The sequence below is a fragment of the Corvus hawaiiensis genome, chromosome 1 (assembly GCF_020740725.1).
Source record: "Corvus hawaiiensis isolate bCorHaw1 chromosome 1, bCorHaw1.pri.cur, whole genome shotgun sequence".
Lineage (NCBI taxonomy): Eukaryota > Metazoa > Chordata > Aves > Passeriformes > Corvidae > Corvus > Corvus hawaiiensis.
The window spans coordinates 30,543,190-30,569,428 of NC_063213.1; the positions used below are offsets into that span (position 1 = coordinate 30,543,190).

The window sequence follows — 26,239 nt, forward strand, 5'->3', positions numbered from 1 at the left end:
AAAGTTCTGTTATGTTTGCCCTCAAAAAAATAATATACTCACATTTATTTAACCAAAATAGAGGAAGTAAAAGCCTACCATATAAAATACTACTAAGATGGCCTGTGGGACCCTAAGAACTTGTTACTTAGCTGAAGTACTTTGCTTACAAATTTCCCAGCACTTTCAAGCTTCATACCATGATTTTTGTTTTCTCCTCATGTCACCTGTACACACTGCACATCTGCAATACACAATTATATACCTCATTAACAATATTCAGATCAAAGAATCACTTAACTGGACATAACCAAGCTACAAAAAAGAAGCTAAAATGGCAGTTTGCATAGAGTAGTTGATTCTTGTCAAACACGTAACTATGGATATGGATTGTATGAGGTTCAACAAGGCCAAATACTGGGTCCTGCATTTGGGTCACAACCACCCCCTGCAGTGCTACAGGCTGGAGAAGTGCCTGGGAAGTCAGTTTAAAAAAGGAAGTGGTACCTCACACACCCGTAAGAGAGCTTTGCAAACAGCTGTGCAGAAGGTAACTCAGCTAACAGAGTGCATTTGGACTTCCACAGTTCTCAAGAAGGGGTCTTGCCTTAATGATAAAGGCATGGAGGGAAGGCACTGCCCTGGACAGCGGGCCCCAAAACCACCATCACTGCACCAGAAATAGGTTGTTACAGTAGACAGTCTCATGCATATATTAGGTCAATTTTCAGGAAGCAGCTATGCAACAATGAAATCTATTACCAATAACTACAAAAGTAATAGATGACAAAAACAAACATAATTGTGCCATTATGAACATATGCCACCTCTCTGATATGGTATGATTGGTGTGGCTTCCTCAACTCAAATGCTCCACAACAGAAAGGCACTGAAAGGAAGAAACAAGAATTATCAAAAAGACTTGTATACAAGAAACAGCTCTGTTGTGTCTCTGAGCTGGGGAAGGGGGAGGGGATAGCAGAGAACAGGCATGGAAGAGATCCATAAATGGAAACTGGCCGTCAGGAAGGTAAGAAATGTTGGCTCACCTCTCTAACACAAGATCTAGCAAGCACCAAGTTTTTCAGGCAACCAGTCCAAAAGAATTTTGCATACTTAAGTACTTCTACAGAACACTGCAGAAGCCAAGGATCTATGTGGGTCAGAAACTAAACAGATAAAGCGGTAAGAAAACAAAGTGACAATGCAGACATTGAAGATTCCATGTGCCTCAGCTGGCCCTAACCTGCAAGACTGCTGACAACTCCTACTGATAAGGAGTTATCACTGCATGTTTCTCCCGTCCTTACTTTCTTCTCAGGCATCTGCAAACAAATCACTGTCAAATACAAGTCTTTGGTCTGACTTACTGGAGTCATATTACATTAGAAGACAAATCTGCAGAGTCAACAGAACGTGATTTAGGAAACTCCTGGTTCTTTAAGTTTTCTTGAAGGAAGCAGTTTTCTGGTTCACCAATGTGCTTTTAATTACTCTCATAAGCCCTGGACTATACAAATTCCAGACACTTGCAATAGTGTGTTTATATTACTGCTTCACTGACAAAAACTGAAAATTATTCCAACCTTGTTATGAAATTTAGAGAGAGCTACCAACTGAGGAGAACTCCTATTACAAATCACTCTTTTTAAAAGTAACGTAAAATACTGTTTTCTGCCATTACTGAGACTAAGATTTCAGCATCTGTTAGGTTTATATAGAAGCTGATCATGAACAACAGTAACTTTCATATTCTAGAGATCTTGATTCTGGAGACGCTATGATGATCAATTTCAGTTGAAGGCACTGCTATGAGCTTAACAAAAAAATACTTCTAGAATATACAGCTTCAGATGTTACATGTGTTCAGTGGTCACCCAGTGCCAGTACTCTCTCTTTTTAAAAATATAAATACTACTGGAATTTAAATCTTCAATTTGCTCATAATCTCAAACTACTCAACTACTGTGACAAAAAAAAAAGCCCAAACCAACAACAGTGTTTTCAAACTATTCTCAGATAGCTCATACTTAAAAAAACAGAGAAAAATTTTTAAAATCTTCCCCATCTTTAATAAAGTTACTGTAATTTTAGGTTCTACAGAGGCTTAAAATAAAAATCAAAGCACAGCCAAACTCTGGAGCAAAAATCTGTAGCTACAAATGGAGACTCTTCAGAAATCAATACTGCGCAGAGCACAATACGCCTCCAATTCCCTTACACTGCTCCAATACAAAATTAACCAGCCAAAGAAAAACTCCTCACAACAAAACAGATTTAAATTCTGTAGCACTCTACCGCAGTAGTTCCACAGCATACTGAAATATGCTTTCAATTAATTTAGTTAGCAGCTTGTCATAAATTACACTTTGTATTCCTAAACTTTGACATTTTATTTTATAGCTCTTAAATACAAAACTAGTCATGTAAAGAAGAGGAAGCTTAAAATTCTGACAGACAAATTGAGATAGTTGGGGATCAGGGAACAAAAAGTAACTTATCTCATGCAGATTTTGAAAAACTTCTGTCAAAATCAGCCAGCGCTATAACACCAATGTTAGTGTCCTAATATCACTATCTCTTTTCAAAGGCAGCAGTAAAACAAGTTGATCAATGTAGTTTGCTTGTACCTCCCAGAACAAATGTCTCATACTCCAGCACATGTAGATCCATTAATCTGAAATTCATTTGAGTAAACATTTCACACAGGAGTAACAGCCAGTACTTTTTTTTTTTTCATCCCATAAAAACTTTAGACTACTAAAAGCTACAGTCCAGTTATCTAACAGGAGGTGGACTGCATAATCCTCTGAGACTACAGGCTTCAGCAGACATAAAGCTCTGATTAAAGTGATCTGCAAATAAAACCTTCCATCTTTAACACAAATTAAAGATAATACTTGCATTTCAATGTAAATTTTAGAGGACTGTCTCAGGGAGTGGTAAGTAACCATTATAGCATGAAACTAATTACTGGAAAGACACTCCTGGAACCCTTAAAAAAATCCCAGCCACCACCTATGAAATCAGTGACTGCATGACAAATGAATACTGACATGCTACTATACAATTATTTCCATTCCAACACCAGTAAGATGCCTGCCAGGACAGTATAATTAGCTCAAGAAGTTTTCAACATGTTCCACTTCAGCTGCTAAGGGAGGGGGGGGGGAAGTGTCTTCTACTGTTTGGTCTTAAGAAAAAAAGTTGTATTTCACTCACCAGTTCCTATATAAGGTTTAAAGCGTCCTGATAGTCTGTCGACAAAGGCACCTAGAACATCTAATCCCAGTAGTGATACCTGTTGAAACAAAAGCATTAGATATTATAAACCAGATCACTAAAGAATATTTTAGAATATATTTCAAATAAATTAGACATAAATGCAAGCATGCTGAAAAACTATCGTAAAGTAAATCGAAGTTTCAGTTGAAGAACTAGTAATTCCTTCAAAGTTCTTATTAAGACAAAGTTATCAGAATATGTTTGGAATGGAGTTTATTTACATATACCAGAAGAGTTCGGATGTTTTAGTTCTTGTCTTAAAACAGAAGAAAACAAATATTAGAAATCCAATGTCTTTGTACTTTCAACTACAAAACCCAAACAAAGACATGGTTTAAAGGTTTTCCAGATGATAAGAGCTTACTTCAATCTGGCCACTTAGCTCATCCACTAAGGTCATTACATCATTTTCCAAACTCCCAAAAGAAAATAACTGAGAAGCTAATTCTGCTTTCCCTAGTGGTTCAGACTACACCATTTGTCCACCTGCTTGTTAAGCTAGGGAAGCCTAATTTTTCATTTGCTCATTAAAAACATAATAGAGAACCCCTCAAACCAAACAAAAACAACAACAGCAAGAAAAACTAAACCAAAACAAAAACCAACCCAACCCAAAACAACAACAAAACCCAAACAAAAACCAAACCAAAACAGAAAAAAAAGGAAATTCAAAATACTACTGGAATTTTGAGGAAATTTCCCATCCATAAACAGAAGCTAGATGAGACAATAATATCCATTAATATAGAAACAAAAACACAAACAGCAATTACCAGTTAGACCAAATTATTTTAAGAAGTTGGGACACTTCTTGTACTGCTTACTATCCTGCATATTGTTCCAAGATTTCATTCTGTATTTCCTATAATAGTTCATAAGGAACACCAGAACCTGCATTTTCACAACTTGTAGTTACCTCAATTTGCTGCCTGTGAAGGTGCAAAAGGAACAACCATTTGCCAAAGGCACAACCTCCTCAAGCTTGGGCGTTCCTTACAGCTTTTCCTCCTCTTTATTTTCTAGGAAGACAGGCACTGCAAATTTTTCCCCTTGAACTCATGGCTAGAATTCCTCTCCCTTATTAGCTGTTTATTTTCATAAAATTTGGAACCGTATTTTTTGGACCCCTCTGTTTCCTTGAGATCCCTATCTGTCACAATTGTCCACACTAGGCAGCAGGCCAAAAAAAATTTGAGTGGATATGCATGTGATACACATGGCCCACGCACACAGCATCACATGAGCCTTGTTTCCATAGGAAACTAGACAAATAAGGTCTCCATAAAACTCAGGGTGAGAAGCAACTACACAATTAAGCTGGTTTTAATAAATGCAGTATTAGTACAACAGACGATCTTTTAAAAAGGAGGTATAAAACTTAGTTCCCAGTTAGTACACCTTACCTGGAGACAATTTTATTACATACTAAAACACAGAATAGCATATATAAATAGATGGCATCACTGGCTTAAATTAATATATTGCCAACAAGTAACTCTACCTACAGCTTAGGAAAACAGAACACTATACCTAGTAACTTACTTAGGCAAAAAAAAATATATATAAATTAGCTTTTATGGTAATGTCAAGGCTTTCCACAAGGTTTTTCCTTTAATGTTATTTTCCATATTATCAAGCAGTATGAAACCATAGTCAAAAGCTCCATCTAAAAACCAATGCCTGAAAGAAACAAATTCATTCTGGATCCATTGTTTTCCCATGCTTCTGTTTGCTGACTACGAGCCCTACCTGAGACTTACACTGACAACTTTTAAGAAAGATACCTTTCCATGCAAGTGTTTTGCACTAACAGGAGCTTTTCCTTCTGTAAAGGTACTTTTTACAAAGTCTCTCTCTTCTCTGCACGTTTGATTATCTTTGCAAAATCTGTCTTGAAGACGTCTACCAAGAACAGCAACTCAGAAACTTAAAGACAATAAAGCATGCATGCATGAGCTTTATCTCATGCAAAGTCCTCTGTGGTCTGCAACTTTGAAAAGGTAACAGGTATGAAAAGCCACAATAACTGGAGAGTTAGAACGTAAGTGTGACCACAAGCTGAAGTAATGGGAAACGGTTCTAGCTACAAAATTTGCTTTCATTTCACATTACAAAACAAGTCAGCTGAACCACAGAACTACAGAGGATAGCAAGTGAACTACCACCTACTGGTTTTGTAAATCAGTGTTAGTATTTCTCTGTTCTGATACACAATGCGCTAAGCTTCAGCATCTCCTCGTAGGTATCATCTGTGCAATATTCAAGCAGCCCTTCGGAAAGAGTCCTTAATTTATATGGGGTCACATAAATAGCATTCAAAAAAAAACTTAAATCGTAAGTTGAGGCACAACTTAGAGGCTCTGCAGAAGACCTGCAACAAAGAGGTTCCAAGCTCTGAGACACTGTGTGGGACCATTTACCAACACAGGCTCTCCACTATCAATAGAAAAACCTTTCACCAGCATCACTGCGCTTTCCCCAACAGCTCCAATGAGGGATGAATGCCTTCTGGGATTAAAATCAATGGATTTGTTTCTTACTCTGCATTCATTAAGCCTTTTGCTTGCTGTCTAGAAAGAGCCTTTGTACGTCAAGACTGATTCATCAGCTCACCACTGTTTGAAGCATTTAAACAGTGCTTTTAAAGTTCATAGGGGAAAAGAAATTTAGGCTCATTTGAACTGGAGTTGGTTAGTTGCTATTCTTTAACAAGCCAAGACCATCCTTGACTTCTCAGACCACAAAAAAGTTGCCAAACCAACTGAAAAATATTTTATCTGTTCTTGATAAAAAAAGACCAGGCTCTTTAGTGAAATCAAGATGTTCCAACCAAAATACAATTATGAATAGAACCAATAATTAGTAATTGAGCCTATTCTTGCTTTGCAGCTTGTTCCTTTTCCAGCTCTCCTTCTGCACACACTTTACAGCACTGCCCCTGCTCTTCTGTGGACAACTTCCAGGCACCTAAGTTTTTTGCTAGAAAAAGAAATACTGTTCTTCAAACCACACCTGGATAACCATGCATTCTTACTGTTATTTTCATTGTGATTCTGTAATTTTCCATCCCTGTGGGGGACAGCTAGGGGCAGGACACCACCAGGAAAACATCTCTACTTGTGTAAGCTGCCAAATGACATTAATACAAATATCCTTGGATTTGGTCAAAGGATCTCTGAACCATACATAGAAACACAGATTCTGTAGATCGGGATCTGTGAACTAGTCATGAGACTCTAATGCGGGAATTATGGAGGTCACTATCTGGAACTCCAAAGAATGAAGTTAAGGCATCGGCTGTCCTGTCACTATGGGGACAGCTGTGGTATCACTAACAATTACTGACAAACAGAATACAGCATGCCAAACAACTACGCCCTGCAAGAGCAAGCATTGTTCCAGTGCGGCAGAGCTGGAACAAGATACATGCAAAAACTTCATGAGGTTTGTTTTTTTTTTTTAAAGTGTTGTCAACCAAGACCCAAGGTATACCTTCTCAATTCTCATAATCTCAAGAACCCTGCAAGTACCATAACACGAAACAAAAATATGTATGTATGTAAAGTATATTGTGCTTCACTTCTTCAAGTTTCACATTCTTAATTCTCTCTACTCATCTTTCAGGACAAACTTCTGCTCCTCTATTCCATACTTCTTCCTCCCTTTACTGTTTCCCACTGCAATTCTATCCACTTCACCCACTTTGCTTAGATTTACCCATATTCCCTTCCACCCCTTAACTCAAAAGCTTGCAGAGATACAAAACGGTGCCCCTGGCCCCATGGGCAGAAGGAAGCTTCCATTTTCCTAGATCTTTTCTTGAACCCATGTGGTTCTTCAGCCCCAGCCATGTCATCTTCAGATTCCATTCTCCCTGCCACTCAGCAGCAGTTGGGCAGCTGCCTCTGCTGACAGAAGCCAAAACTGCAGTCCCAGCTGCTGAAGCTACCACATACATCATCTATACTTCAGAAATTTTAGCTGACAAGAAAGCATTATTTCCTTTCTCTTGCTTGTTTCACCTTCAAGGGCACTAACAACACACTTCCAACACTAATAATATGATTTTTTTTTTAACATATATGGCACATTGCAAGGAGAGAGACAGAGCTGCTGGTATCTATCTTCAAGCTCAGCAACTAGAGTCCAAGTTCATTAGCAAATGCAGAGCCCCCTTTACCTAAAAAGGCAACGTTCCTGACTTCAAAATGACGTTTTGCAGCTTTACTTAGGACTACAAGGTAAGAGTCTCCCAAGTATCCTATCTTTGCTACTGTTAAAACCACCCATCAGCTGCAACCCTCATTGTCTCAAAAGGGGTACAGACTATGAAACTTGGGACAACCTTCCCTTCACAATTCTCCTGTGATGGCCAACCACGGAGCATTTCAGCATCCCACTTCAAGTAACCACACTACCAGAGGATTGCTGAATGAATCACCCATATTTATCCATAGACTGAAGAGTTTATTTCTGCCCTGAAAAGGCTTGGTTTTTTCAGGGGACCTCTCAATAGGCACAATTCTGGGAGGTCCCTGTTACCTTGACCTCTCCTGGACTGCAGCCAGAACAAGCAAGCATAGTGCTCTCATAAAAAATTTTAGAGCTTATTAAAAAAAAAAAAAGGAAATATGTTTTAATGCACTTTCCCCAAGTTGGGAACTTCAGCTTCATATCATATATGCCCACATTAATTAATAAACATTTAACCAATTCTGAAGAACACATTAATGTAATACTCAAAATGGTCACTGAAAAAACCTGTTTACAACCTTCTGTTATTTCCAAATCTCTCATGATCTTCAAACTGAATTCAGACTGCAAGTGTGATCTCCAAACTTCTGTATTCTGTGGACAACACAGTATTCTAAAATTTGTGTAGTGCCTCCAGCTTGATCTGTTACAGGAACATCTCCAGTTTGCGTCACATATGCATTAAACATTCTTCCCTTATCTGTTGTCATAAATTTTTCATAGATACTGTTACAAGGACTGCGAGCAAAACCCAAAAGTATATGATGCAGCAACACCTTACATTGTAAGCCATTTTCTTTTTGAGATTGTCTGGCTAAAACTTTATGTGCTGAAGTGGAAAAAGTTTCAAGACAGAGCCTCTTTAAAATCAGGGTTCAGTGGGAAGACAATGAGATGTATGGTATTTCTCTTTGGAATAAATAATTAATTTTAAAAAACCCAACTTTTTTCCAGCAAGAAAATTGAAGTCAAAAGCCATTCTAAGCACATTGATGGCTCAAAACAAAGAAACACTTTATTTTAGGACTCAGCTCTTTCAAAAGAATTTAATTCTTTTTGTGCCCAAGGTCTCTTATTTCCTTTCCCATTTCCTCTTATTTAAATTGTATCAAAAATACAGTGATCCCCATTCTCTGCTACTTACTCCCACCTCTGCACCAGCTCCTCTGCTGTGGGAAGAGAAGCATTCATGCAGATGAACAGCAGCCCACTTTAGGAAACCAGCCCAATAAATGAACAAGAGAAGGCATCTTCTCAGCCATATCTCCTCCCTGAGCCTGTTAGCTGTGCAGCGTCACAGGCACTCACATCGGAGCAATGAAGGCATGACACACCTGCACCATTCCTCAGCCAGGGACAGAAACTGCTTGAATCAGAAGTGCCACTAAAATCACACGGCTCACATGTGCTGACTGCTGCAAGCTCTGCTCTGAAGGATGCACCTCTCCTCTTACACACTGCACAGTGCTTGGAAAGCCTCTCTACCCTCACCCAAGTCAATCGAACTGCAGGCTAAAAGTGATGCTCCTGTTATCCCTCTTGACCTGTGGGCATATTTGATCTGGTGCACTAAAATCTCCTGTAACATGAGTCAAATCAGCTTGCTGAAACACCGGAAAATGAATTCAACATTGACAAAAAGTTAATTGCCTCAAGAATGACAGTGAGAACAGAACACCTGGCCACATGAGCAGCACAGCTGCTGTTCCAATAGTGAGTACAGTTAGTCTGGATAACACAAACTGAAGCTGCAGAACAACAGGGAAGTGTCATTTCCATCTCTGGAAGAGATGCCTGAGACTTTAAGACTATATATTCCCCATTCCCAATTAAAGACCAGACAAAATTAGTTTTAATAAAAACAATTAAAACTTCCTGCAAGTGTCCCTTGTCTTCAAGAGATCTGCTTGATTATTTGGCTAATATTCAATTGTTGACTTAATGTATCTCGAACAGAACATAAATAATACATGAAAAAAATAGTAATAATTATTACTGAAGAAGAAATCAAATCACTGAGCTTGAAAACTAAAATTGGATTCATACATGGACAGGTCAAATCACATTCTCATTACACAGAAAAAAGAAAGGAGCTCCCACACAGCCAAGATCAAACAAAACTTGAAGAAAGAAAAATTCAGCAAAGAGCTCAAAGTCAAACACTTCTTCTTCAAAGACATTTAAATTACCATTGTTTGCTAACAAAGACTAAGGAAATACCAGGACCTACACAGTAACTGAAAAATAAAGGTTTAAGCTGGGTCCTCTTTTATTCCATTTCTCTCTCCTGCACGTTACAGTCCCACAACTCACTATGGCATTTGCCTTTTGTGCAGCATATGTTGGCTTGTGTTCAACTTCAGATCCAAAACAACCCACACATTTTCTTCCCAAGGTCTGCTACTCAATCACATGCCCCACATCCTGCATTTGTGCATTCACTTATTTGTAACCAAACGTGCAACCTCACATTTTTTATCTCTGAACTCTCTTTTTTCAGATCTCAGTATCCATTTTGTTCAGATAATTTTAAATTGTAGCTTCCACCTCACACGCATACGTGCAGTCAGCCAAGTTCTAAGTGTTGCTATCTCTTTGCAAGTACTTCAGACAAGCATCCTAACCACTTGTCTTTACCTATTTGCAAAATTACAGTTTAAATCTTCCATTCTGGAAACTGAAAGCTCCTCCTGCTGGCCTTTTGTCGAACTAAAGACAAACCAAAATAAATACTTGCCAAACCAAGGAAATACAAAAATGCAACAGCAAGATTACTGGTATTTTAGTATCTTTTGGTATTTGGTGTTGAGACAAACAAAGCTCAGAAAAATCTCACTCTTCAAGAAGCATAGAGTAAGAGATAATTCCAAGGATTTGCCTAAAAGAAAGAGTTTATCCATACTACCAGAAAGAGATAGAATGAAATCAGATTTTCTTCTTCCCATGGCAAACAATCTGCTGCTCTGGCATAAAACCAGCAATTATTGATTATTTTTCTGTTGCACTTGAGGAATAAAACAAGCTAAGATATTAACCACAAAGGTGAGAAATTCAAAGACTTGCAGTTACAAACATTCCTAATTACTCTTCTCATATAAAATTACCTTGAGAAACTACCACCATTTTGGTCATAGGTTTTTGTTACTTCTGTTAGGTGTGATTTGCTTAAAGAACCAAAAGGTGGCTTTATTGCTCAAAAAATAATTTTAATGAGGGTAACTGCTCAATCCTGGTGTTCTTAAAAGACTCCACAACATGCTAGCAGCCAAGAGTAGATTTGCAAAGCTCTACATGAAAAGCAGTATTTCCCCATCCCACATCTCTTCAGCAGAAGTTCAAAGCAGGTTTGGAGATTACTTGAGTGAGACATGGAACAGTTTGAGTCACCAGACTGCACAGTTAGATAATCTTGTAATTATTTCAAGTGACTACTGAATATGAGAGAGACCTAAGAGACTCATTAAATAAAACTCATGTATACATAGATGAAGATGCAGGCTAACCCAGTAATGCCAGCAAGTATCTGTCAGTAGTACTACCCTCAGAATGGGCAATTAATTTACTCTTTGAAGTTCACCTGAGAGTCCAAACACAAACAATAGCACTGTTCCCATTTTCTGAGATCGCTAAATATTTCACTTTGAGAACAAATACCAGCAGAATAATACCATCACTCAATTCTTAATATTTTGCATTCAACTAACCTACTCCTATTCCTCACAGCCTTGGGCAAACAGTTGAGGGAGGGGGGATGCAGACTGACATACACCCAAAACCCCAAATCTCTGCATTGTAGAAGGAGAGAGATCAGACCCAACTGATATGAAATAAACCAGATCACCAAGCAAACAATTTTCAGTTCAGTGACGAATTCTTTCATTCTAGTGAGATACAAAACAAATGCTTAAATTCTGCACATCTTCCGTGTACTCCTTGATGCTGCAAAGCTTTCAAGAGTCTTCGTAAGCCAATTTATCACTGACTGCATACACATTGTAAGTGAAGTTCTCATAATACAACAGATTCATGTCTCTCTAGGTCATTCCCCATGTTCTGCAACCAATTTTCACTACAACTCTGAACCACCTGCAGATGAGTCAACACATTCTTAATCCCACCTTTTTGATTCACCAGTAACTCAAGCTAGTAATTGTGTTTTCCACTTCAATGAGCTAGACGAACACAGAAATTTTCCTATCTGCTCTCTCAGTTTGGAATTGCCAGGTTGTTTATTAAATAACTATAAAGACTTGCAAACTTCAGAACAGCAAAAGCACTGTTTTATGTGGCCAAAATCTTTTTGAGATGAGTTAATTCAACCTTGCTGATAACTAGCCCACGTTGAGAATTATAGAATGGTTTAGGAGAAGGCCTTTGAGATCACTGAGTCCAACTTGTTTACTGAACACTTATTCTCATTTTTCCCTACTCATTATCAAGCCTGCTAAGCCAACCCTCCTACTACCTCCAGATCCTTTCCCTTCTGGTTACATGAGCCAAAAACTTTCTAGGGTGGTGTATCAGAAAGTTTTCTCTTCACAGGCACAGCTTAAGAGTTGAGACCAGAGCTCCCAGATCATGCAATCTCCTCTTTCAGTATGGTCAGCAGAGTACACTGCATGCAAGAACTGAGCTTTCAGTGGGAATACATGGCACAATCAGGGCAAGTCACATTAGTTATCCCCTTATTATCCATACCCATCACCACCAGCAGAAATAATGCTCTCTCTCAAAACTTCCTCCAGCATTCCCCACTTGTATCTTCAATTCATCTAGCTCAGCAGTTCTGAGTCTCCAGCCACTACCACTGCTTGTGATAAGACCAGTCACGTCAACTGGGAGGGATTCATTACTCAGGAACTCTGAAGACCTATAAGATCTTCAGCAGAATTGTTTGAGTGCTCTACATATCCATTCCTCAGTAAAGGGTGACCAACAGTATGTTAAATAATTCAGCAATCAAAAATCAGATAAGCCTGCGGCATTCACTACTTTCTATTGTTCAGTGCCTGAGTTTAATAACAAAATAGGATGCAACATTTAAATGTGTAACATCTATGCTTGCATGAGACAAAATATGCAAGTAAGACACAAGCCACTTTTCTAGAATATAAATCTTCATTTTGAAGCAGCACATGCTGGCAGTCACTACCACAGGCAGAACACTGGAACTGATCATGAGCAAAACACCCAAAATCTTGTGCTGCTGCCATTAATATAATCACAGAAACTTGTGAGCTGGAAGGGACCCACAGGGATCATTGAGCCCAGCTCTTAAGTGATGGCCCCTGCAGGGCTCAAACCTGTGACTAACACCATGCTCTAACGTACGTGACGTGCTTTGAAACACAATAAAGAGCCACCAGTATGTGGACATAGAGAAGACATAACAAAAATAATGATTTTGCAAGTTATCTTCAAAACTCTTAGAATTTGTAATACTCTCATTCTGCACGCCTCTTTTCAGTGGTACCCAGAGATATAACACTGGGCAACAGGCGCAAACCGAACCACAACAATTCCATTTGAATATGAGGGAAAAATTTCCTTTACTTTGAGGGTGAGAGAGGACTTGAAAAGGCTGCCAAGAGAGGTTGTGGAGTCTCCACTGAAGATATTCAAAACCTGCCCGGCTCTGATTCTGCGGAACCTGCTCTAGGTGAACCTGCTTCAGCAGGCAGGTTGGACTAGGGGATCTCCTTTCTGTGACTGATGCTTATGGAGCACAGCACAGTTCTCATTCATCCTACAGTCCAAACAGCTAAGTTCTGTCACCTTACATCAACAGCAAGCAAAATTTCTTGCACTATGAAAAATACAACTTGAAAATTGTATTTCCAGTCTTAATGCCTAATTCTGTTAATTTACAAGTGCAGGAAGAAACTTTTACATTACCCTGTTAGGTAAGTAGCTATCCCTCTCCATGCAAAAAAGTATTTTTAAAGACTTGTCTAGATTTCGCAGTAATCAATCTTATCACCAACAGCTGCCCTCAGATGATGAATTTAAAGGCAAATAAATTGTATTTGTCCAGCATATGCTACTTCCTCAAGCTAACCTGACCTTTACCGACAAACATGCTTCCAAAATAAATAAATCATACGCGCAAATGGAGTTAAGCCTTTATTATTTTCACACCTCAAACTCAGAAGTTGCTGTGTGCAAACACTGGCGGAGTAAGGTCAATGGAAGGGGGAAAAAAAGCCCCATCCATTTCAGGAACATACTGCCCTTAGAGGCGACTCTGCCTCCTCCCGTGTCTCAGAAAACAGAAAAAAAGCGAGAATAGGCTCACTGCAGCGAGTTAAAGGTCCAAAGTGCGAGTGGATCACGTTACGAGGGCAGGGCGGAGCAGGCCCGGCCGAGAGCCCCGGGCGCGCAGCGCGGCCCGGCAGCGCCCCCCGGCGGCGGCAGCGGGGACCCGCCCGGCCGCGCCGCGCACACGCACCGCGGGGGGAAAAATGTTAAAAAAAATAAGTTAAAAAAATCGCCAATGCGAACACGACTGTCCTTGGCACTAAAACTGCGCTGTCAATCGCCTTATCGGCTGACCGACGTCAGAACAACTCGCAAGTGTTACACTGTGTGAGGGAGTGATCGCTCTTCTCCCGTGGCTCCGTCTAAAAGACACACGCACACAGAAAAAAGCGAAACGTGAGTCATCATCGGGCCGCTGTAAGGATACCGCATAACTTCCCAGGTACAGGAAAGTCACCTAAAGACGATATAAACAACTTTAAACTTACAGTGGGAGCCCCAAGAAGCCAATTATTCATTAAATCGTCTGAAATACACACAGCGTGATACAAATCCGGTGAAGCAGCACTCTTTACGGCCTGCAGAAAACGATGGCAATCCCATGAAACATTACACCCAAGTACCGAGACCATGGAATAGGAGTGGTAGCGAAAGAAAAATAAGAAAAATAATCATCACCTATCTTGTTTCTGAGTAAGAAACACAACCCCAGTGTGTATTATAGTTGTCTGGGGGGTTTTTTAACATTGTGCCGTAAAAAAACCCTCAAATCCAAACCAAAACCAAACCAAAACACCATCTAGCCAACGATAAAGGCAAAACCAAAACCCCTATTACTGCTTCTTTAAGGACAGAGGAATAGAAACAATAAAACATTAACCACCCTTCCAAAATTTTGGAATTCCCCTTTGTGTGGGAGATGTAGTTTCATTTCTGGTCTTACCTATTAAAAAGTAACCCGGGGCTCCGTACCTCCCTACCATGATGAATCATGGTCTTCCCGCACCGGGCCCCGCCGAGCAGCCTTACCTTAAAATTACTGGAGTTGACCCACGCTGTTAATTCGTCGATCACTTTGTCAAGGCGCTGCTGATCCTGCTCCAGATCGGGGGACCTCGCCGGGTCGCCCAGATACTCCAGCAGCTCTTGGCCAACCTGCATCCTGCGGCCCACGTCCTTCTGCTGTACCTGCTCGCAGAAATAATCCATGCCGGCAGGCTCCATCTTCGGACGCTGCGGAAAAGTTTCTTCGTAGGCGAGCCGAGGGCCTCAGGGTCGGAAGCGCGGGCACGGCAGGGCGGGCGGCGGGGGCGCGGACAGGCCTGCCGTCCTCATGGAGCCGCTCCCGGCGCTCTCCGCCCCGGCTCCGCGCCCGCCGCCCCCATGCGCACTCGCACCCCCGCAGGGGGAAGCCCCCGGCGGGAAGGGAACGCGGCGCTGCGCAGGGGTCGGCGGCAGCCGCTTACTCCTGCTCAGGGCTTTCCAGCCGCCTCCGCGCCGTCCCGAGGGATCCCGACAGGGCTCCCCGCCGCCGCCCCTCCTCTTCCCCCGCCAGGGGACGGGAAATAGAGGTCGAGAACAGGCGCTGCGGCTGGAGGGGCTCGCAGGCACGCCGGCCGCGGGCTCGGGGGGTCCCCACGGGAGGTGCTGCCGCCCCCGCTCGCTCTGCCTTCTCTCCTCCCGCCCGAGGAGAGATCTGCGGGCCGCCTCTCACGGGCACCGACGAGGCCACGGCGGACCTCTCATGTTCCTGATGCCGCAGCCTCCGGCCCCTCCTGCCCGCCCGCGGGGCGGCTCCCAAACTTTCGTCCCGGCGGATCTCAGCGCCGCCCGCTCCCCTCCACCGCGGACCGGACCGGACCAGACTGGACCGGGAAAGTCCCCCAGGAAGCCGCTCACGCTTCGCCGCGCCTTCCCCCACCGGGCTCTGCGGCGGCAGCGCCGCCTCCGTCCCGTGGAAGTTGCACCTCCCGCCGCCGCCGCTACCGCCCCGGCCGGCGCCAGGCGGACACAGCGGGCGTGGCCCGCGCGGCCCCGCCCCCCGCCGCGGCTCCCGCTTCCCCTGGGAGGGCGCGCGCCCGTGCGGCGCCTCCCGCACCGCACCGCGCTGCGGCGGGAGGGACGGACGGACGGACGGACGGACGGACGGACGGACGGACGGGCGGGCGGGCGGGCGGACGGACGGGCAGTGCGCGCTCCCGCCGGGCGCTCCGCCGGGACCTCTGCGGGTCGTGTCCGGCGGCAGTGCGAGGCGCATGCGCCCTCCGTGCCGCTAATCGCCGCGGTGCCGGTCCGGCGCCCCTGAGGAGAGAGGGGAAGTGTTGGAAGAACAGAAGAGGTGCGAACGGTGCTGGAATGCTCGGGAGCTCTCTTCCCTTAATCTCTCCGCCTTCCGAGCGCTGTCCCGGCTTTGCATAGCCATGCCCTGCAACCCCTCCCGCCTTGCTGAATGCCCAGGTGTAAAGTGGGGAGATCCCCGTGGAGCCATCCCGGTACTCCAGGTGTGGTTGGCTCTGCGACGTTGCTGTCCGCAAAATCGGGTTTGTTATGCTGAGTGCGGCAACACTCCGGAGAGACACGGATTATTAATTTCAGAGTTGCGCAAGCCTGGGTGCTCAGTGCTATTCCATAAATCCAGCACAACCCACTGGACTTTCCGCGCCATTATTTACACAGAATCAATGAATCACAGTTAGGGTTGGATGGGACCTCTGGAGATCATCTAGTCCAACCCCACGCCAAGGCAGGATCACCTAGAGGAGGTAACACAGGCACGTCCAGATGGGATTTGAATGTTCCCAGAGAGGGAGACTCCATGAACTCCCTGGGCAGCCTGTTCCAGGGATCCACAAGTTCTTCCTCATGCTGAGGTGAAACTTCTTGTGTTTAATTTATGGTCATTGTTTTAAGTTATGGCCCTTGCTCCTCCTCCTGTTGCTGGGCACCACCGAAAAAAATTCTGGCACCATCCTCTTGACACCTGATTTAGAGATACTTATCTGCAATAATGAGATCCTCTCTCAGTCTTCTCTTCTCTAGATTAAACAGCCCCAGCTCCTGCAGTCTCTCCTCGTAAGAGAAATGCTCCAGACCTCTAATAATCTTTGTGGCCCTCTGCTGGACTGTCTCCAGTAACTCCTTGTCTTTATTGTACTGAGAATCTCAAAACTGCACACAGAAGTTCATAGATAGCAATTTCCAAAGTACAGCCCCAGCATGGTTGACCCACATGCAGACTGCCAGGAATCGACTTGAATTACAACAGAGACCCTTAAGTGAGGGGCTGTAACTTTAGGGCCAGTTTAAACTGGTCCAAGTCCCCTTGATGTTGGGAAAAGCAGCCCCTCTCCGTCCCTCTGCATTGGCCTCTGAGGCCTCTGAAGGGACGATTATGGCTTTCACATGCAGGGAAAGGAAAGCAGAGGAGGTCACTTTTCCTCTCCTCTCACCCAAGCTGCTCCACTTGGCCCCTGTCTTAGCCCCCCGTGCCAGACCCAGTGCATACACTGACCACTTGGGTTGATTTAATGGGCTAAATGACAGAGCTGGTGTCAGTGAGCTGGGCTGGCTCATGAGTCCTACGGGCAGAAGCATGGGACTTGGAAGATGGGAAGAGTAACAACCTCTGTCAATGGCAGTGGACAGTGATTTTGGCCTCCTGCCTCTCTGATATTAGGAGGGTTCACCTTAACACTACACTGGAAGCCACTGCTGGTACAGGCAGTCCTTTTCTTCTCCTGTTGTCATGTATACAATTCTTCCCTTCCTTACACCACAGCTGGTTTTTATTTATCTTTGCTTAAACAGTTCAGAGAGATAATATTTTTATTCATTTTTCTCTTTTTTTTTCAATCATATAACTAGCTTTTCGCTGATTCGGATTCCTAAATTTTCTCACTCAAGTACCAGTTGGAGCAGGTGAAGTAGAAGCAGACAGCTGGAAACTAGATGGGAAAGACAAGGGCTGTAATTCAATGACAGCCTTTGTGTTATGAAAGCTCAACTTAGTTTCAAGACAGCACAGTCTGGCTATCTCACTTGCCTTGTTAGTCCTTACACTGGAGAAGAGTGAGCCTGCAGGAAAGCAAGGTACTCCCTTCATTTGGCTACTGGATTTAGACTGAGGAACCACACCTGCAAAATGCTGCTGGACAGCAGTGTAAACCAAACTAAGTTGGTGCTATAGTGTTCCTACTTGTCTGCTTCTCACAAATCCTTTCCTCAGGAATTCTCCACTTTCCTTCTGTCCCATTGATCTGGAAAAAAAACAAAAATGGAGCTCTCCATCTACAGGCATAGCAGGAGGCAAGACAACAAGCAGCCTTTTGTTGATTTTGGTGAGATGTAGCAACTTGAGGATCCCATGCTTCATCAATCCCTAGGCATTACAATAATGAAGACAGTTAAAAAGATTAAAGATGCCTTTAAAACAGAAATGTATGTATTTACTTTGTGCTTATTATAATTTTACAAGAAGATTATGAACTGCTTGTCGTGTTTTCACAATGGATTTCCCTGTGCACTTATTAAAAAAAAGGAATTTTGGATGGGGCTGAATAGTTCTTGTCCTGTGTGTGCAATGCCACTTGTGAAGATATGGAATTACAGATTGCTTTTCTAGGAAAATGGGACCCAAGAAACTTCTGGAAGTGCAAAAATAAATATCAGAAAAATAAAACTGTACTGCTATATTTTTTATCAGTGCACTAGAATCTGATTCACTGGTGTTGTATGTTTAAAAAACAAATATCTTGCTATTAAAGTTTTAGAAGTAATTGTTGACCTAATAGTATTGGCTAAGTAGGAAAGAACTGAGTAGATGATACAGGACTCTTGGAGTATTAACAACTGTAAACAATTTCTGTCCTTGTCCAAACTATCTGAAAAAAACCCCCAAGTGATATAAAATTCACTTTTCATTACAGTCCAAGTTAAGGTCAATCTCTGAAGAAAGAAAATCCTAAGCAAAAAGAGGGGGGTAAAGCTCGTGGCACTACATTTTTAATTTCTCTTGATTCAAAGCAAATACACTGGTTAGGTAATCCAGTTGCTGTGACTAGCATTGAATCTGAGGGGAAGGGTAAAGTATATTAAGACGCACTTGAAATATCAGAACTATTTTGTCAACTCAAAGACAGCATTGCAAAGCTATGCTGAGGGCAAAAAGTCATGCTGGGCTATGTGGCCTTTCTTTTTTTTCCCATTTCACGTAATAAGTGTTTTCTTAAAAACCACAGTAGAAAATAATTGCCTTGCTGTAAAATCACAGGATTAGACCACTGTATTTTATCCGGTGGTCCTGTGACTACCTGCCATGACTAGTGCCTTTATACAGTATTGATTATGGATACACTGTTTTGATGTACTGTTATTGATATAATAGAAAATGGGTAGCCTTTTTATTGCTGAGGTGTTTTGGTAAGATCAAGGCAATTTTGTTGGAAATCTTAGCACTGAGAGGAATTTTCTTTCTTTTTTATCTTTTTGGGGGATCATTAAATGTTGGTTGACTTTTTTCTCTGCAAACAAATAGCATTTGGATTTGGCAAATAGAGGTTCTGGATGCTCGTTTCCATTTTTAGCAAGGCAGGAGTAGCACTCCAACATCGAATCTAGAGCAGTTCCCCAGCTTGGACAAAGGACATGGTTTTGTTGTAGATGTTCTCACAGAGTCCTAGTGGACTTTATACCTAGGGATGTGGGCTAGGCTCCAAAAAGAAGGCATTTTCATTCAAGCCAAAGATCTTTTAAAGCTTCTTATTCTCAGTTAAGGAGATTGCTTCCTTTGGAATGCAATCTTCTTTTTGATATGCAAGCATGTGAGCATAAATCCACTACTCTTGTGTATTTGTACAATGCATAATATTTTGCAGAGCAATTAAGCCCCCTAATTGAATGCAGAATCAAAATTTCCTTCAGTCTTCTCAATGTGACTTGCTAGCAACCAGAGCAATTACAGCAGGAGCTGAGGTAAATGACACTAATCCAGTGAGGCGCATTTTCAACCTGAATTGCATACCAAACCTGTTTCTACGCCCCCATCCCATCCAAGTGTGCTGCACAATTATTGCACGTATTATCCTGTTCTGAAAAAGGCGAGAATTGTACCAGCAGGCTGGGGAGGGAGGATGCTGTGAGCGTTGTTCCTTTGGCTGATAAGAAAGCACGTAGTGTGCTTTAGGCTGTGTTCTACCCTCCTTTCTTTGCTAGCAGTAAGCCTTAACTGGCTCAGAGCTCATGCAACCTGGTTATCGATCATCTGTAGCAGGCCTGTCAGTCACTGCAGCAGAAAAGCTGCTTCCACAGACTGACTTCCCCTTCTGACAAACCCTTCCCATACAGAGGATATGATCCCATCACTGAAAGAACCATAAAAATCCCCTAAAAAGCCTCAGATAAAAAGTTCTCTTAATCACAAATAGCAAACACAAGCCATAATAATAAAAATAGAGTGAATTTAAGCATGAGTCACCCAGAAAGTTCCCATAAATTACACTTGATGTAGCCTAGGTTGACACTGAAGAAATCTATGAGAAAGTTGTCCTGCTTGTTGGATTCCCCAGCAGCTGGGTCAGCACTTCTGTGACATGTTCCATCCAGAGTGACTTGAATCAAATGTTCAGATGGCCTCTTGGAGGTAGTGTCCTTCAGTCATGTACCACCTTTTAATGTCTTCTGGAAGAATCATAGGCTTTTATTTTTTTATATGTTGGAGATCAGTACAGTGAGGGTTTTCTTAATACTGTCAAGAGGTAAAATACTGTGCTATTTTAAACAGAAATGCGGCAGATTTGGTTATCCATATTGTATAGGTATTTATTTTGTGTCTTTTCTGTCATTCATTGCAAAAGGATGATGTGTATCCTTTCCAGTTGAATTTATCACTGTTGATAACTTTAAAGTATCATTTGAATTCCTCCCTCTGATTAACAATATCAGAATAATGAAGTAATAAATCTCTTTTGAATATAAATAAATAATTCATGAAGGAATGTTCTGATGATCATGTTGCAATATATGTACCAAGCTAGTTGAAGAGTTGCCCATTTTTCTCACAAGGTTTTAAAGATGAAATTACATGTAACTATTAAAAATGTACTTGGTGAACTCAGCTACATTTAGGCTTGTGCCATGAATATTCTTGAAATTACATATTTAATAGAGATTGCTTTCATATGCTTATTTATAAAACAGTCAAGAGTTGAAACTAGTAGTCTGGTATTTTTCTTGTACGTACTAAGTTAATTGGATCACAGAAATCAGGTGTGAGGGGGGATCAGACTGATGCCTGATTACTGGAGTACTCCAAGGCATTAATTTGTTCCTTATTGTCAAATATGTTTTAACATGTAGACACTGCAATTAAATAATTCACCCTGATAAATCTTTTATGAGTCATTTGCTAATTTTCTTGATTCATGTGATATAGAGAAGGAAGGATGAATGAAAAACTGCAGGTAATAAAAAATAGTGTCAGAATTAACATATAAGTGACAACTTGTCTTTCATCATGTTAGTCTACCATGCCTTACATAATTACTCAAAGCACTGCTGCATAACTTAGCATCCTTTATGTCCTTTTTGCACAGCAACAGAGATGTTTGTCTCTAGTGATAAAAGTATTTGACCGTGGTTTGTCAAGCAAAGGTTTGCATCTGTTTTGTGCAGCAGGTTAGTTTGATAGACTTTTATCAACTATGATTTTCTATCTTTAAATTTTTGTGCAGGAATACAGTGTTCTGTGTAAAACCTTAATTGCTGTATAATGATTCATGTCATGTTGGAAAAAATTTGGGATGCGATAGCTCAACATAATTTAGTCCATCGATGCAAAATTTTCCTAATTTTTAAACTTAATTATTTGATTAAACTTTTAGTTAAAATATCTGTGAGAATATTTCAACATAAATGCAATTACCTTTGTATTGTCATGCTACTGTTTGTAACAGCAGTATGAAAGAACTAGAAAAGGATCCAAAATACTTGTATCATCTGACCTGAAAAGTAAAAGCTGGTGAGCACACAGTGTACTGCAGAACAGTATCAAGGGACATGTAGCTGGGTGCATTTTGGCCTCGGAATGGCAAAATCTCTGTTCTTGCAAAACAAATCATGGCATTTTCATTAGCTGCAGAAAGATTGCAAGACAGTGACTGCACTGAAGAATATGAAAAAACGTGCAGAATGGAATCTTTCTCGTTACATAGATACAACTTGCCAAACCAGGCAGAGCAGTGATACTCATCCTAGTAACACTAGTGCAGTGCCAGACTCTGCCGCCGTTTACACAAAGCAACCCACTTCTCACTGCATGGGAATGAGAAGGGGAAGAGAAAAACATGTATGATCTGATTTGTTGGTCTCTGGCTGGGCTTGCCTTTGCTTCTGTAATGCAAGTCCTTCTATAAATGGGACAGACTCAGCAGTCGTTTACTACTCAAGGAACTCCTACATCAGCAGTATTGATCCAAGGAAGGTTTTCTCAGGTAAGAAATTGCAGGGTTCTTCCTCAGATGGGGAGAAAATTTTCTAAACGTACTTGTGGTTTAACGCATACAAAAGCATTTACATACATATAGTTTAAAATTACTTTTTTCATAAGGAATTGTACGCATTTACACGTCGGGATTAGGCTGACCGAATTTTTTGGCTGTTGCCTGATTCTGACGTGTTTCTCTGTCGTTTGCTGAAGTTGTCTGGCTGTTTGAGAGCTCCCTCTCGTGGCAAACTCTCCTGTAAGGAGATTCCCGACCAAGTATTGCCGACCTAAGGTACGTCGCTGGAACTTTACCTACCAGATCTATTACTGATAACGCAAAAGAAAGAAGCCGAGCTTGCAGTTGTTGCAGATCTTTTTTTTTTTTTTTTTTTTTTTTTTGCTTGGCTGTCCGCCCTTCTAACATAGAAACCTACTGGTTTGTTTGGATGCAAATATCAAGGGGTATTTTGCGGGGTAGTTTCTGTAAATGAGTATACACATGAAAGAAATGTAACTATTCATCTGTTTTAGGGAAAAAAAATTGTCATGAATGATATATTTTTTTTCCCCCTCAAAAGAGTAAATTACTGTCCTTCTCTAGAATAGTTTAGGGTGTCTTGTATCTGGTGCTGCTGAACCTGCTGTTTAAAGCAGACTGTACTTCCTACAGCCATCAGCAGCTTTCACTGAATACCCAGAACTATGGGTCTGTGCTGCACAAGGGTGTGTTTTTATTAAATTTACTTGAGGTTCAGAACTGTCACCCATTCTGTGCAGGAGAAGTACTAAGAGTTTCAGAAAGAAAGATTCAGGCACTCTCCTCTCCCCCTCCTTCCCTCCCTCCCCCACCCCAGGTCCTGACCTCCTGTGCCTCACCTGGGAAAAGTTGTGCATCTGCAGCATGACGGGCTAAAGCAGCAGTCACAAACGCTACAAACCTCTCGCACACCGTGGTGGAGCCGCTGCAGCTGGCTCTGTGTGTTTCCCGTGAGGGATGCTGAGTCACGGCTTTTTGGTATCTGCACCAGCCGGCACACGGCGATGTGAAGGTTGCATTTAAGAATGTACTGCGTGCACCAATTCTCCCTGTTTTGCTATGGCTAAAGTGATAGCCTGTACGAATCTCCCAGGCTAGGTGGGATTGTACAGTTTTAAACGAATAGTTAAATGAGATAAACAGCTATAAATACAGCTCTGAAAATAATAGTACTGTAAGTTGAGTAGAATACTGGGAAAAGTAAGGTAGGTCAAGGAGGAAGACAGTAAGATTGCTTTTGTGTATGTGGGTTTGGAATTGGTTTAAATTACAAGTAGTTGAATTCATAGTGTTTTAATGATCAATAAACAGATCACCCTGTCAAGAAAATACAGCTTTTAGTCACATCTAGGGTTAGCTAACTGGGAAACAAGTAACAGAACCACATGAATCCAAGCAGCTCAAAATCACACAATTTTTGAAAACTAAGACCAGATTCAGATCCTATGACTCTAACCAGTATGAGGGATTCGGCTTGTTATTTTGGGGTTTTTTTTGTTTGTTTGCAGAAAGAGGATGAGGTACTGATGTGATGTGTGTGGATAGGATCTCTTAAAGAAAGCATGTGGAAATAAATAATAATTACTTGAAGTAATAGAAAATTTTATAATTAAAATGTAATTGTTAAAATCTAATATAATTGTTAGAACTTAAAAGAGAAACTGTTATATAAACATATATGCACAAATTTAATTAAAAACCCAATGTGTTCAAATAATTATTCAGAACAACCTCCAACTTTTCTTTGGTGTTTATTGAATCTATGTAGATTTTCAGTTTACTTCCAAATAAATCCTATAGCCACTAATTTTAGTAGTGAACTTGACAGTGCTGCATTAATGGTTGGACTCGATGATCTTGAAGTTCTTTTCCAACCTAAATGATTCTATGATTCTTATTTAGTTGCTGCTAGCAGATACCTTTCTACACACCCATACAAGGAATTTTATATTCATTTTCCCTAATCCATAAAGTTGCAGTTAGGACTTCCATAAGCTAATGCCTAGGTGTCAATTTATCAATATTCTATTAAAACTTTAAGGTACTTCACCATTTCTACATTCTAGAAGGGAAATGGTTAGAGGAGTGAATGTACAGATTGGAAACACAGGCACTTTGAAGAGACAAAATTTCTTAGAATCAGATTATGAATAGGGGTTTTGTTCCCCTTTGAGAGGCTCTATTCTTCCACTGAGAGAACTGAGTTATCCACACTGCAGGTCTGGGGGACTATTTCACTAAAGACAAGTCAAGAAAAATATGTCACAATAGAGGAAACACTATAACTTTTTTTCTTAATATAAAATCCCAAGTAATACCATGCAAATTTGTGGCAGCAACAGCAGACTCTTTTTAATCTGCTTTTGATTGAGTAACGATAATGTCTGTGATGTCTCAATTATGAATTCCCTTTCTTTTTTTCAATATTGCATGACTCATAGCAGAGACATTCTTGTATTCATTGCCAGCATTTAAAGACAATAGCCAGCCTATTTAGAAGTAAATTCCTATTGAAATCAAAATTGCTGCATACGAGTGTTTCTGCACACAGATGTACCCTGTGCTGTGGATTTTACACACCCAGTGCATAAGTGAGCAAGCATGCACTGCTCCAAGTGACAGCAGAGGGAAAGCCCTACCACCCCCAGCATGGTACACACCTGTCTTTGCAGAGGATGTCTGAACCATCCCCTGTGTTGACTCTAATAGTTGTCATGCCAGACACTGATAGCAAATCAAGAATGTATAGAAGTGAGGGTGACTAGCTAAAATAATCATCTACAACCAGACTTTTAGTTTGATCAGTTTAGATACCTGCTTCATTAAACATTTTGGCTCATTTTAAACAAGTTTGAATGCCAGTCTACAGCCCTGATACTTTTAGAAGGAAAAGACTGTGTAACCTCAGCTAAAATAATATCAATTTAGTGACCAATTCAGAAGCTTGTGGTTTTTAATAGAACAATGTTCTTTGTTCTTAGGTCTTGACAATGTAACCTTTATCCAAGGATGTTGGTATCAGGCAGATGGATGTTCTTCCAAGTTCACATTGAATCCCGTGAACTGCACACGCATCACTGCAGCAAGGACTGCAGCCAGAGCAGGCTGCTTTGTAAGGGAAGGAAAGCCACCAGCTGAGCAAGCTGGAGCAGGGGTCCCACTGAACCCTGTGCTGGAGCAAGGTGAGCAGAGCAGTCCCTTGGCCGTGCCAGTGTCAGCCAGCAGCTGGGGGGGCTGCCACACTGGACACAAGGCAGGTCCCAGGTCAAGGCACGTGTCTGACTTGGGCACACCATGTACCTCTGCTGAGGTACGTGGCTTGGGCACACCACAGGGCAACTGATGGAGCCTAAATGCCGCTCCCAAGTGAAGCAAGGAGGCCTCCAAAGCAGTTTCTCACAGCTCTTTCTCACCCACCAGCTTTTCACAGCCATATGATCCAGCTTATACAGCTATACCACATCAATTCAGGCCTCTGCTAGGGGAATGCACTCAAGGATCCTCATACAGTGGATTTAATGGAATTTTTGTGGTCTCGGATTTCTTGGTTGTAATTAAAATAAACTAATTTCTTACCTCTGTATATACTGTCTTATTTTCTGAAGTGTAAAAATACATTTCTTTATGTGTGTGAGAATGGCAGTGTTCTTTTGTCTTAAATGCATTAAATACCTGAATGTAGAACTTCTATCCCACTTCTGTCACAAAGCTACATGGCAAAGGAGGAATAAGAGCAGTAGAACCAGTCCATCTAAACTGCAGATTCGAGATGGACCTGAATGACAACATCTAAAATTTCAACACAGAAGCTGATTTTCCACCCACAGTTCACATTTATTCATCTCTGTGGCTTTGCTGTAGAAACACTGGCAGTCTAAGGACTAGTTTTAAAACTTTAGCTGCAGACTTGCATTGAGATTCAGAAATCCAGAAAATCCTGTTATGAT

General features: G+C 41.5%; 1 protein-coding gene across 37 annotated transcripts in view; it reads right to left on the reverse strand.

Annotated features, from left to right (window-relative positions):
* The window catches only part of CLASP2 (cytoplasmic linker associated protein 2), a 146,168-nt gene extending 130,463 nt beyond the window's left edge, over positions 1-15,705 (reverse strand). For 14 of the 37 annotated variants that reach the window (XM_048298165.1, XM_048298159.1, XM_048298372.1 and 11 more), the window contains exons 1-2: positions 14,806-15,704; positions 3,202-3,280 (exon numbers count right to left, since the gene is read on the reverse strand). In XM_048298165.1, coding sequence (XP_048154122.1) covers positions 3,202-3,280; positions 14,806-15,000 — 274 coding nt within the window. In that variant the 5' untranslated portion in view covers positions 15,001-15,704. Of the gene's footprint in view, positions 1-3,201; positions 3,281-14,805 lie in introns of all 37 variants that reach the window. The other 23 variants (XM_048298260.1, XM_048298216.1, XM_048298209.1 and 20 more) reach the window with 3 other exon arrangements.
* Positions 15,706-26,239: the final 10,534 nt, after the last annotated feature.